A 14,077-nucleotide genomic window follows, 5' to 3' on the forward strand; every position below is an offset into this window, starting at 1 on the left:
CAACCAAAATCTTTCACAATTAAATACAATCATGAACCAACATTATTTACAAATAAAAACCATTCACAATTACATTTACAACCATTCACAATTACATACAACCAACGTCATTTACGCTTCTGAAAACAACAATTCCAAAAAAGGTTTGGGGCATCTAGTAAAATATACATCCATGTGCTGCCCAAAACAAAAACATTCCTTAACAAAAAGCACATGGTACAAAATATACATCCATCTGTTTTCTTGCACTAGTTTTTCATTGCTCGTTTCCTCAAACAATCCCTGTATCGCGAAGGGACTTCTCGACCAGCAGGCCTCTTTCCTTTTCTCTTGTCAACAGTTCGAGCAGCTTGTGTAGAAGTGTCATGACTGGGTTCCCCTACAGTTGACGCTTGCTGTTCAACCGTGACTGAAAGGAAAACAAAACACATCATTTACAACAAATTAAACACACTGATTCCTTCAACAAATTTAAATACACTTACTGAGGCTTGTTCTGTTGTAGAATGGGCTCCACTTAGGTGTATACAAGACTCTCCTGTTGGGGCCTGCTCTCCAGTTGCAAACTCCCCACCCGGGACCTCCCTTGCAGCTGGTGCTTCTCCCCCTGGCACCTCCCCTGCAGCTCTTGCTCCTGGCTCAGTGTCACCCCCGCCTGCAGCCTGTTCATTGTCATTTTTGCACGTGCGTTTGTTGTGGCCAAATCTGTTACATTCACTGCATTTAACCTTCTGAAGCACCTTACGTCCTTACTTTGCCCTCTTTGCATGGGCCTCCCGTACAGTCTTTTCATGTTGCTGCTCTAGCTCTTCCGCTTCCTTTCGTCTTACTGTCGGTTTTCTACCCCGCTTCCTTGTTTGCACAGGCAAGGGAGGAACTATGATGTGGAATGGATTTGGATCGGTTTTCCACATATCAGCCCCATTCAATGGGTTGATAACATAGCTGTACACTTTCTGGTCGGTGGCTTTTGTGTAGCAGTTGTCCAAATAGTTCTCTGGGACCTTATTGTTCTCATAAATACAGGGGCATGCGTGAACGCATGGAATCCCAGTGAGGTCCCAACGCCTACATGTGCAAGTCCTTTCGTCCAAATTTACCACGAACTGACCCGCGGGACCTGTAACTTGCACTTGTGGACTGCCGGCAGGGTGTGCGGTGTAATTCCAACCCTCTTCGATTATCTTGTCCAGGTTTTTCCTAATTTTAGGGCACAACCGTGAATCAATCTTGCTCCCAAAAATCTGCTTGTCATTGATCCGCTTCATCAGCTGAGTCCTAATCATTTCAAACATAGTCAAGATAGGTCTCGTCCTCGAAGTCAGTACATATTTATTGAAGGCCTCCGCTAAATTGTTCAGCAATATGTCACACTTGACTTCGGGCCTGAAATGTGCCCTGGACCAATGCACCCTAGATCTCTCCTCAATTCAGTTGTAGCCCGCCGTATGAGTATTCTCCAAAACTTTCATGGCAGCATTCAATTTGGATGTGTAGGTTGCAATCCCAATGTTCCATATAAGTAGCTTTAAATGTTGCAAGTGGAAGGTGGTTCTGAAATTTGCCCATAGATGCCTCCAGCAAAACCTATGCTCTGAATGTGGAAAAAGCTCGTCCAGTGCATGTACAAGGCCCTGGAGAAGCGCAATGTTTGTCAATTATTTATCAACTGTGGCCCCTAAAGTTTAAGAAATTATCAACTGTGGCCCCTAAAATTTAAGCAATTATCTACTGTTCCTAACGTTTATTAAATGATCAATTGTGGACCTTACTGATAAAAAAAATCAACTATGGACCCAATCCCAGCTTATAAAATGAATGTTCTGTTATGGAAAGCAACTACCTACTGTTTGTCTGACATGAAGGTTGTCATGTTGCCCAGATGCAAATCAGCCTTCAATAGCTCCAAAAACCACATCCAGTTTTCAATATTCTCAACCTTCACCCATGCCATAGCCAGGGGATACATGCAATCATTGGGGTCGATCCCAGTTGCAGATAGCAACTGACCCCCATACTTCCCCTTCAACCAGTAACCGTCGAGACAAACGATCTGCCTTAGCCCATTCCGGAAGGCATTCTTCATTCCAGCCAGGCACATGTACATACCTTCAAACTTTCCTCGAGGCTCTTTAAAATCCATTGTGCTCCCCGGATTGGTTCGAAGGACCTCCCTTCGATAGTCATACAACTTAGCATACTGCCCATCCTCATCCCCCTCCAATTTTCTTACAGCCCTGAGTCGTGCTCTTCGTGCCGTGTGCACACTGATCTTCTGCTTCAGCTCCCGTGCAATCTTAGCAACAAACTGCTCAGGGTTGTAATCTGGATTGGCCCTAAACTCAGCCAGATAGGCACTGGTCATGTGGAAATTCGTTCTTTTCTTCGGGCAAGTGTGTACCAAGTTCAGGCTCTTCACTAGGAATATTTCATCATCCGGATCTGACATGTTTTTCTTGGATGCAAATATTTCAAACCGACACTTAGGTACCTTGTCACTCTTGTCGTAGCACTTGGCCCTAAAACGGGTCTTCTCGTTCACAGGAAAGTGCAGTTGATACCTATGTTTGATGCCCCACTGCCTACATGCTCTCTTGAACTGCTCTCTGTTCACAAATTGCAATCCATTCTTGAAGGTTGGATTTTCCATCTCTGTCTCCTCGTTGAACATCCTGAACTTCACCCGACCGTCACCGTCAGACTCGAAAGCCGTGTTGTTATCATCAGAAGCAATGTAGTCCGAGTCCACCTCCTCCTCCTCCTCGTCAACTTCTGGATTTATAGTTTTTTCAACGCCCCCCGGGCGAAATTCTGCCTGACTCTCACCCTTTGGTCTCCCACCAGATCTCTGTGAAGATCCAACATCTACATCATCCTCATGTTGGGCATCTGATCCCTCTTCATAATATTGGCCCGTCGATCTAAGCTCCGTTATCAAATCTTCATCGCCGTCCCATATGTCGTAATCTGGGTCGACGATGTAATCATCGACATTTAGCTCGACGTCGTCAAGTGGTAGCTTCTCAACCTCATTCTTCCCCCTTTGACCTTCTTGCTCCTCTCCTTCAACCTCATTTTGTTCATCGTCATCAAACAGCCCCTCCATGCCCTCTAGCTCCTCAATCATATCATTAATAAACCCTGTGCCATCCTCTCTAGAGTTGAAGGGGGACCATCTGGCCCCCCTTTTGGCAGCACCTCACCCTCTTGAGTAACCTCTGTCCCCTCAGCCCCTTTCTCTGTCCCAACCACTTCTTCATGTTGATTTAAATTTGCACCCTCTGCCAGCCCCTCCTGCACCTCATCCAGCCCCACTACAGCCTCCTCGACAGTTGCTGCCTCCTCGACAGTTGCATCAGTCACAATCTCGGGCACTACATTAACAAACGGGTCAGGCTCCCATGCATCTACAACTGGAGTCTGCACATCCTCTTCCAGCCCCGCTACTGCCTCCTCCGGCTCCCATGCATCTATAACTGGCGCCTGCACATCATTTCCGTGCCACTCGATCAACAACACCCCCTCAATTTCTGGTTGAAACACTCCTGGATCCTGAACTCATGCTGGTAAATTCACTGGTGGCCCCTGAACTTGGTCTGGTATATTCACCCCTTCCCCTGGCCCAGCCTCCGGGTCCACAAGATCCTCAATAACAACCGTACTAGGGGGAAGAGGAGGAGGCTCCAAGTCAAGCTTAATCTTTCGATGTAACTCTTTAATGTCCTTTGTAGAATACTCCCTTACGTATACCTCAACAGACCATTTCCCTGAAATCTTGTTCATGGTTTATCGCCTTTATCCCATCCCGGTATTCAACTCCCTTCGGACACCAATGGTAATCCACAATGCCTTTTCCGCCGTATAGCCTCCTACACCATTTGTCAAGGTCGGACATTTCAATCTCACCAATATGGTATATCCTACTTTGAACTTCCCCACCATAATAGGCCAATTTACTAAGATCCCCATGGTGATGTAAATGAATCTGGAATAATTTACCGCCTCCTAATGAAACTGCAAAAACAGAAAATAACCAATGCATTCATTTCTGTAGCCAACCAACAAACCACACAATTGAATACACCCACCAACATAACAACGGCAATAAATTCTCTATATCCTAACAACCAACACAGTAACAATAGTTAATTTTAAACAGGAACATACCAACAATAAACTATTCATAAAGCCAACACACCACAATAAAGTATTCACAAAGCCAACATAAAATCCAAATTTTCACCAAAATCAAGCATATAAAGAAATATTATCACAAATGGACCCATAAAAATCAAACTTTATTTTCAGCACACCAGTTCAACATAAGTGGTCCTAGAGGTTATGAGGTCAACATTTACAAAAGTTTCGTACCTTCGACTACTTCGTCACTGCTTTCACTATCAGTATCATGGCACTGTAAAGGGTTATCTCGAGTATTTGACCCTGGAGTCCTTTGCCATATCTTGTCTCTTTCACTTTGCCTTTCCCTCTCCCTTCGCTCTCGTTTTCTTTTCCCCATTTTTTCCCTTTACACATGCCAATCACAAGCCCTGTTCAAGTTATACATTACACGAACCAACTAACATAAACACAAACCCATTTTCAAAAAATCAAAATCTTTTCCATTTTCAAGAAATCAAAAAATGTTACATACCCAATTGCTAAGAAACGAAGAAGACCGAAAAAGACGATCAAGAAACCAAGCCCTACCAGGAAACGAAGAAGGGGACCAAGAAACGAAGAAGGCGATGAAGAAACAAAGTAGGTACACAAAAAGAATGGACGTTGTTTTTTGGGACAGAAATAAAATCAAATAAAGTAAGAGAGAAGAAGATGAGAGTTAGAGCAGTAAGTATATTAGAGAGAGAAACTGATTTTTAACCGAGCGGTAAAAATTATAAATTTTTTTTTGAAAAAAGTCAACTGACACAACCTTAGACAGCCTTACACATTCTTACACATGTCTGACATGCATGCAGAGGGACTTGCAGAGCCGTCAGTGAATATATCGTGCCACGTCATCATTTTGCCAAAATATCAGCGAGAAATGGGCTCAGGGGGTTTACGTGGCGCCGCCACAAAGATTAGAGGGTTTACTGATCGTTTTTTTTTATCAGGGGGTTTGTCGTAGGGTACCCCTAAAGTCAGGGGCCGTGGGTGATATTACCCATGGCCCCTAACCTTTGGGGGCCGTGCAAAAAACCCCTTGATGTTTAAAAACGGGCACAAAACCCCCTGATATTTGTGGCGGCGCTAACAAAACCCCCCTTATGACAAAAATACCCCTGGGGCTGTCTTTTTAGGTCAACTGACATTCTTGAAAAAAAAAACTGATGGCGCCACGTCAGTAAAATACCTTAAAAATTTCAAACACCCAAAATACCCCTAATTTTTATATAGAAAAAAACAAAAAACCAAACCAATCCATCTAATATAAACCATTTGATTAATCCAACAACCAACCCAACCACCGCCGAAAAATTTTCTAGTCATCTTCTCCGAATGAATGATGACCGGAAAATTTTTCGGCCATCCAAATTTTTGGATATGTTATTGAAACAGATCCACCATGGATCGGTTTCAAGAACATATCATTGTTGTGGATATTTTCTTGTCATCTAAGCTTAACTTGATGTTTGGTTTGTATCATTGTATACTTATACTTTTGCTTGTACTTTGGTTATGCTTTGGGATGCTAGTTCTATGTGGTGTCTAGTATTCTTAGAGTTAGGGTTGATGTGGTTTTAACTTAAGGTTTCATTCTAGACCCGTCGACTGTTCATGCTTCGAAGTCAGAGCAGGTTTTGATTGCTTGCCAAGCTATCACGTCGATTCACAAGCAGTAACTTTGTTGTGCTATTTACTGCTTTATTAAGTACCACAAATTATTTTAGTATTAAAACTGTTTATGAACTGTTTTTAATGATTATGTATCTGGACTGGAACGAGCTACTCGATAGGCCTGTATCGAGACTGTGTGCACCGGTAAGTACTTTGGGATTGGCTGACTATAAGTCTAGCTTACTTTGCTAGATGAGGATTTGCTCCCATCTATATTGGGTTATACTTTGGGTTTTCATTTCAATACTCTTATTACTTTGGCTCGATGAGGATTTGTTCCCATATATATATCAAAAGGATTTCAGGTTTTAAAGCTTTTTAACTTAATAAATGTAAATAGTATTATGAACTCATCTCACTATATCTGACCCCTTTGTTTCCCCAAATTTTTCAGGTTTATGATTTGAGAGCGTTGCTCGATCTCCAATTTCTTTGATTCCTCAAAGGTTCTTTTGTTCTAATAAAACTAGTCAACTTTTTTTATACTATTAGACTGCAGTAGAACTAGTTAGTCCTTTATGATTATTTATACATTGCTTTGTCGGATTGGTCCGACTGTTTATTTGTGTTTGGCATGTTATACTTTGGATTCTATTTTATACTTAAGGCATGATGTTGGAGTCTCGGGTTTGAGCCAAGCATTTGGTTATATAAATACTTATATAAACTGCTAGACTTAGGTTGGAGTCTCGGTTGCCCCCGAGCAGTGGTTTTCTTACAGGCTTATATGTTTGTGTGATTATCTGCAAGGCTAGCTACGATTTTCGTTATAACCATACCAATATCCTAGCGCCGGTCACGATCCATGAAATTGGGTCGTGACGAAGTTGGTATCAGAGCTGTGGTTTCAAACCAATGTCATTCTGTATGTTATGTGTTTAGTACTTTAAGACATGTTAAATGTTGTTTGGTCATAGGATCTACTATGGAATTAGGATTCATGTCTTATCTTTTGAAATGTCATCTTTTGATTTTAAAATAATCTGCCTACACCTATAGGAATGTTGTGAGTCGGTCTTATGTTATCCTGATGCTTTACTTTGGTATGATTATCGTATAATTTGGGTGATGTTTGTTGACTGTTGTGCCTTATATGGTGTATACTTTGGGTGATGTTTGTTTGCTTTTGTGCCTTATATGGTGTATACTTTGGGTGATATTTGTTGGTTGTTGTGCCTTATATGGTGTATACTTTGGATGATGTTAGTTGGCTGTCGTGCCTTACATGGTGTTTACTTCGGGTGATGTTTTATTGGCTGTTGTGCCTTATATGATGTTTATTTTAGGTGATTACTTGTTGGATTTTATGCCTTGGATGATTTTGTTCATACTGAATTGCTTTCGCCTTGTTGCTGAGTACGTTTTGGCTTTGGTCGTGTTTGTTGGTTGCTAAATAGGTTGGCACGTACGATGATACGGTAGGCGTTGGCCTTGTTTTGCATTGAAAGGATTTTTGTGTTAAATCTTCAAGCATGTTTTGTGTCTTTATGTTGTTTGAACACATGTTGGTTTTTATAGTTATTATTAAAATATTTATTTTGATTTGATTTGTGTTTTGACACGAGAATCGGAAGAGAAGTCTGGATATAATACCTTCAAATGTGATTTTTGGTTATTTTTCCAGTAAAATGAGTTTCTCGTATTTCATAATGTTATGTTTGGATTGATGTTTACAATCGATTATTTTCAAAATAATAGAATTTATAATATATGTCACGTCTTGAGGATTTAATATTTCTATTTTTTTACCATATTGTAATATGTCGACCTTTGAGGTGTCGTTGGTCATATATTTTGGGTATATTATGTTTGGCTGGAGTACGTGTCTACTGAAAAGTTGTTTGCGGTTAACGTTCTTCTCACTTGAATATTTGAGTTGATGTTTATGTTTCGGTTATTCTGAATTGGGTTATTATGAGCTCCTATTTTGAAGGATTGAGATTTTACTTAACTGCATTTTTTTCGAATTTATAAATGTTTTGAATAGTTTTTATAAATGCTTGTTGTGGGTTTGACTTGGGTCACCCAAAGTGGGAGTTGAGCTTGGTAGTTGTAATGACTCGGCTAACTCGGTGATTTTATAAATTGAGATACTTTGAGAATTTTAGTCAATTGTTTTATAGAAAGGAATTTTTTTTGAAAAAGTGATATTAAAACTGAGAAGCTCGACTAGAACTTGAAAATTATTGCGAACTGATTTATGTTTGAAAAGAGTTTTTGATGCGTACCTTTTGATCGATGCCATACAAAATGTAGATTTTATTACAACGATTCTAAGTGTGCTATAACATGTTTTGTTTTGAGGTTTGACATATCATTAGGTTATATGATTTTATATGCCAATGTCGGTAGATATATAATGATCAAATTATATATTACATGCTCATTTCTTTTGATAGCATGTTTGTTTCTGTTGAGAATAAACCCAACTCGTAGTAAATCCGGAAGTCGGATATCGATCCCACGAGGAGTGAATCTTAGAGCGATTGATGAGAATGAATTATAGTTGTATTTCAATTTTATTAGCGCAACAACAATTTGGTTTAGATTCAAGAATCAAATTAACACTAACAATTCAACTAATCACTAACTTGCAACTACAACTAGAATTGACAGTTAATTTAACAATTGTAAAAAGACTAATGGTGATTAACTATAAACGAGAATTCAAATGATAAACGAGGTTTGAAGGTCAACAATCCACGTAGGTCATGCATTCACGGGTTTCGGGATTAGAGTCATAAAACAAAGGCCGAGCGTTTCTAAGTCGTAACTCCCGCTATCTCGAGCCTTAAACAGCTACAAAATCACAACTAATCAAGCTTAACCTACTCTCGTAGCACTAAAAGACAATTAGGGTAATTACAATATATCACAACCCAAAGGCCACTTAATTACTAACCCATTCTCATGGTGTCAATAATTAAGCTTCTAATCAATTCTTTCCAATTAACAATCCCTCTCTCAAGGTGAGTCTTAATCTAACAACAATACTTAGGTAGCTAATCTAAGAAAGCCTTAGGAGCATTAATTAGAACATCAACACAAACCCTAACCCTAACCCAATCATGCATTAACTAGGATTCATATCAACCCCCAAACAAGGGGGGTTTAGCCACTCATACTTAAAGCAACACAAGCAAACAATGAATAAGAACAATAGAGCATTAGAAAGTAAAGAGGGGTTACCTTAATTAAATGAGTAGAGCAATCAACCATAAGAGATAATGAAGATTCAATAATAAATAAGCTTGCAATAATAACGAAGATCTTGTTCTTCCAAAGCAATAAAAGCTTCAAAAGCTCCAACAATGGAGGAAGCTATTAAGAAAGGTAATAGCAAAAAGGAATAATATTGTAGAGAATGATATCTAACATAAAAGAGATAATGTTGTTTTTATAGTACCCACAAAAGAGGAAAAGAAAATATCCATTACACATGTGTTGGGCCCAAAATGGCAATTGAATCAAGCCTTGTGATGTTTGAAATCAGAATTCCCCCCTTTTCCTGAGCCTTAGCTCGAATTGAGACACCTTTTTAAGTGAGTGTCGCGATTCGAGCTCACCATTCTGTTTGGGGGACATTTGTGTCTCGAATCGAGACACATATCACACTTCGGTGTCTTGATACACCCTTTGCTCTGCAGAACCGCGATCTTCGAAACTTCATAACTTGGTGTAGAAATGTCTGATTGAGTCGATTCTTGAACCGTTGGAAAGCTTAGGATGTCTACTTCAACTTTAATGAAGAACAAAATTTCATTTGAAGCTTCTAGCTGGTTCAAATTGGCCAAATATTGCAGAGGGGTCAGCTTTTCAGATTTGCAAATGAGCTTCCGCATCTCTTTTGTCGACTTTTCCAACTTTTGCACCAAAATGCTTCCGCAATGCTCCTAAGTACCTGAAATACTAAAACGCGTAATAAGACATTTGGAATACCATAAAACCGTGATAAAATATAATAAAAGCATGCGGAAATGACACTATAAATTGGAGTAAAATACTCCTATCAAACCTCCTCATACAAAACCCTTGCTTGTCCCCAAGCAAGAAATGAATCTTACTAGAGCTATAAGATTGGCGACCTTAATGACTTGAACAATTGTCAAAACAATACTCCCAACCGATGAAAACGTGAAGGCAAAACATCAAATGCCAACAACTAAAAGACATGAAAACAAATGATGTATTCAATTATAGCGACGTGTTCCTATAATATTGAGGCTACAACCGTGTCAATGAAGTGCTACTCAAAATAATCATGCATTGCAATCATAGGCGGGACATGCGAACATTTGGTTAACTCAAAACACGAAAAGCATGGCATAACATTCATAGGCATTAGGCAACCATTTTGTCACAAGGTTTCACTCTAACGCTCAAGTGTTTCGGGTATATGAAAATTAAGCACAAAAACATGTGGGAATTCACCATAGGCTTGCTATTTGTCCTGTCTCCACTACTTAGTTCGGTAATTGACTACTCATCTTATGGACTTTTGAAAGGTTGTAACTTGGTTAAGGGTTTGGGTAGGTAATTTGGATACTTGGCTAAGATTCAACTTGAACAACAAAAATGTTCCAATCACTAATAATGATCTAAACTCGGAACTTTTTATAAGTGAACTACTTCCTTTTTCCATATGCCTTTATCTTCCCTCTTTGTTCTTTTTTCTTTTTTTTTATTTTATTTTCATTTTCTTTTTCTATTTCTCGACTTTCTTTATTCTTTCTTTCTTTTGTTTTTCTTTCTTTTTCTTCAAGGCATTAACTTATAGTTTTGGCACTTGTTCACTTTTTTCTTTTTTTCTAATATATCGAGCTAGTATCATATTTTTCTTAATCTTAAGTTATTGAAGTTAAATCCGGGTATTGAAAGAGGTAAATTGTTGAAAGGTTAAATATGTAGTTGTGTGGTTAGTCAAGAAAATGTTTAGGCTCAAAATTGTGCTAACTAATGGAAACGGGGTAGGCTTTTAAGTGATCTTTTGAATTGTGTGATCCTAATGCCATAGTCATCTAAGTTATCAACACTCAACAATATAATCTCAATCGGACACCGAGCAAGTTCTAGGAATTCCGACACATACACAAAAACGATAGGCTCGAATATATCAATCAAAGAAGTGTCATGCATATAGTTACTTAATTCCTATGAAATCATGCCAATTATGTCCAATATTTTTGAATTTAACACAAATTTGCCAAATTGAAACACATATCATGCATCCGCCTCATGTTCAACAATCATTCTAGAGTTGGTCGAAATTTAACAAATGGTAGCACCCTAATATCATCAAAACAAGTTACACAAATTGATTTTCATTAGGCAAGCATACACTATTAATTGTTGACAAAAGATGCAAACTTTCAACATTTGTTGACAAAACTTCAAAAACGCTAAAATCACTAATCAAGCTTATCCACAACAAGCCAGAGATTTAGTGATCAAAGGGAAACAACAAAAACTACCTAACAAGGCATCCTACTCCAATAAAAATCCATCAAACCAAAATTCGCACAAAAGCATTCAACAAGCTTGGAACTCGAATTTTTGATTTGAGGCGACACAACACAACATAAACTAAAAACAATCCTAACACAAGAAAGTAATAAAAATAACACAAACAATCCTACGCAACTACATTCAATTTTCCAACCCTCCTCACACATTTCGATGCAATGTCCTCAATGCTAAGTAATTAGACATATAAAAATTGAATAGGAGTTGAGTTTAGAAAATCAAATCTTGTGTGTTTAATCGAACACCGGCGGTTCGGGGCCAAATATGGAAAAGAAGTTGGAGAAGATGAAGTGTTGGAGATTTTACGCGAGTTCCAATCTCCTACACATCCAAAAACCAAACATACCGGGTGTTATCTTGAACACAAAATACGGAAAATAATCACACAAATACTAAAACAACAAACAAACTAAGAAAAAGGTGAAAGTACTAAAACGAATCTCTTGGGATTGCCTCCCAAGTGTGCTTGTTTAGAGTCGAAAGCTCGACTAGCGATCCTCAAAATCATGGAGGAACAAAAAGGGCGACTTGCTCGCGACTTTCATCGATCAACACTTTAGGATATGGTTTGCCCCGTTCTCCAAGCACCTTAAAAACATCTCCATTGTCCCCCTTTAACTCAATCAAATCATCATCTAATTTGCGTCGTGTTTTAAACGGCCCGCTCCACTTAGAAATCAACTTCCCCGTTTGTGAATATGCTTGAGAGGTTCGAACTTGGACATACTCACCAAGAGTTGCAACTTCCGTGCATATTTGTCTCTTGCTTGCGGTTGCTATCCCGTTGAGCTTCAAATTCCAAGAGGCTCAACGTCTTGGTTTTCCCTTGCGTGGCTTGACATGAGGTGTTGTCTTAATTTTTGCACACACAACCTCGGGTCCTTTCTTAGGAACCTCCTTCATAAGCACATGCAATGTGGGCTCAATAGAATCAATCTTCATGCATTTCTCCTCCTCACACTTGCTTTTGCCATGCTTGATGTCAAACACCATGCTCTCATCATTCATTCTCAATGTTATATTCCCCCCATTAACATCAACCAATGCTCTCTCTGTATTCAAAAAAGGACGCCCGAGAATCATGGGGCAATCTCTGTCGACCGCATAATCAAGCACAACAAAGTCCACCGGAAAGATGAACTTGCCCACTTTTACTAGCACGTCTTCCGCAACCCCGTGCGGTCTCTTGAGTGAATGGTCGGCCAATTGGAGCATCATGGAAGTTTGTTTTATCGGTTGGTTTCCACATATTTTCCTGAAAAGACACAACGGCATTAGATTTATACTTGCACCTAAATCGCAAAGACAATTAAGAGAAGTAGAAGTGCGAATTAAGCAAGGAATCGTGAAGCTCCCTGTATCTTGTAGCTTGGTCGGTAGATTTCTTTGGATAATAGAACTACAACTTTCCGTTAGAGGAATTGTTCTGCCTTGTTCCCAACTTTGCTTGTTCGTAATTATGTCTTTCAAGAACTTAGCGTATTGGGGCATCTCTCGCAAGGCATCCCTTGGCTCATGCTTATTTGAAGTTTCTTGAATATTTCAAGAAACTTATGAAACTTTTCATTGTCCGGGGCCTTTCTCAACCGGCTTGGAAATGGTACTTTAGGCACAAAAGGTGGTGGTGGTGGTGACCTCACATATGGTTCTTCAACATCAATATCAATGGCCACCTCCTCACAAGACTTTGGTAGCTCTTGACTTGAGCTTGCAACATCTATTACCACTTGAGGCTCAACCTCCACAATCATTGGCCTCTTGCCATTAGCTTTTTCAAGATCCTTATCAGGATCAACATCAAGGACTCTACCACTTCGAAGCTCCACAACTTTGATGGATTTCACATGCTCTCTAGGATTGTTTTCCGTAGTGGAGGGCAATCCCCCTTGAGGTCTCCCTTGAAGATTGATAGCAAGTTGGGAGATTTGAGTTTCAAGCATTTGATTAGTGGCGGCTTGGTTCCTCTCCCTTTGTCTAGCATCAAGTTCTTTTTTCTTGGCTTCAAGTTCCATCCTATCAAACCTCTCAAGTACCTTAGCAAGCAAGCTTCCCTCATCCGGACTCCGTTGTTGTTGGAAACCGGGAGGGTGCGGAGGTCTACCACCATAATTGTTCCCTTGGCCTTGATTGCCTTGATAGTGACCTTGTTGTTGTGGAGGCCTATTGTTGCCTTGAAAGCTTGAACCCGCTTGATTAGACCCTTGAGCATTGCCTTGCCCCATGATTTTTCCACCCGAAATTTGGATGATTCCTCCATCCGGGGTTGTAGGTCTTAGAATAAGGATCATTAGCTTGCCTTTGGCACCCAACGTAGTTCACTTGCTCACTCAAAGCTTGCCCCGTAGAATAACATTCACCACTACTATGATTGAAATCCCCACAATGTTCACACCCTACTTGGACATACGCCACCGGAGCATTTCGTGGAGCCAATTGCTTCTTCAAGGCGTCCACTTGGCTTTGCAAAGATGCATCCGAAATCTTCATAGCTTCAAATTCCTTTGATTGGTCAAATGTGATCAACGCTTTGTGAGCCGGAGACCTTCTTATTTCCGAGGACCAAGTGCTACTAACCATAGCCAATTTTTCAATCAATTCATTTGCTTCCTCATACGTCTTTTGCATCAAAGAACCTCCCGATGCCGAATCAATGGTAGACCGTGTAATCTCACCCAAACCATTATAGAATATTTAGAGCACATGCTCCCTTGCA

At 39.8% G+C, this 14,077-nt stretch overlaps 1 protein-coding gene across 1 annotated transcript; it reads right to left on the reverse strand.

The window, feature by feature from the left end:
• Window positions 1-1,430: 1,430 nt before the first annotated feature.
• Window positions 1,431-3,127, reverse strand: LOC126661667 (uncharacterized). Its single transcript, XM_050355523.1, has 3 exons — window positions 1,848-3,127; window positions 1,768-1,771; window positions 1,431-1,634 (listed from the first exon to the last, which is right to left on the reverse strand). The coding sequence occupies exons 1-3, from the start codon at window positions 3,125-3,127 to the stop codon at window positions 1,431-1,433; spliced, it is 1,488 nt and encodes a 495-aa protein (XP_050211480.1).
• Between the last annotated feature and the right edge of the window lie 10,950 nt (window positions 3,128-14,077).

Source organism: Mercurialis annua, linkage group LG8 (genome assembly GCF_937616625.2).
Source record: "Mercurialis annua linkage group LG8, ddMerAnnu1.2, whole genome shotgun sequence".
In the NCBI taxonomy this organism is placed as follows: domain Eukaryota; kingdom Viridiplantae; phylum Streptophyta; class Magnoliopsida; order Malpighiales; family Euphorbiaceae; genus Mercurialis; species Mercurialis annua.

Bases quoted from the DNA above. Each gene is read 5' to 3' on its own strand.
- LOC126661667 (XM_050355523.1), bottom strand. From the start codon at position 3,127: ATGATTGAGGAGCTAGAGGGCATGGAGGGGCTGTTTGATGACGATGAA.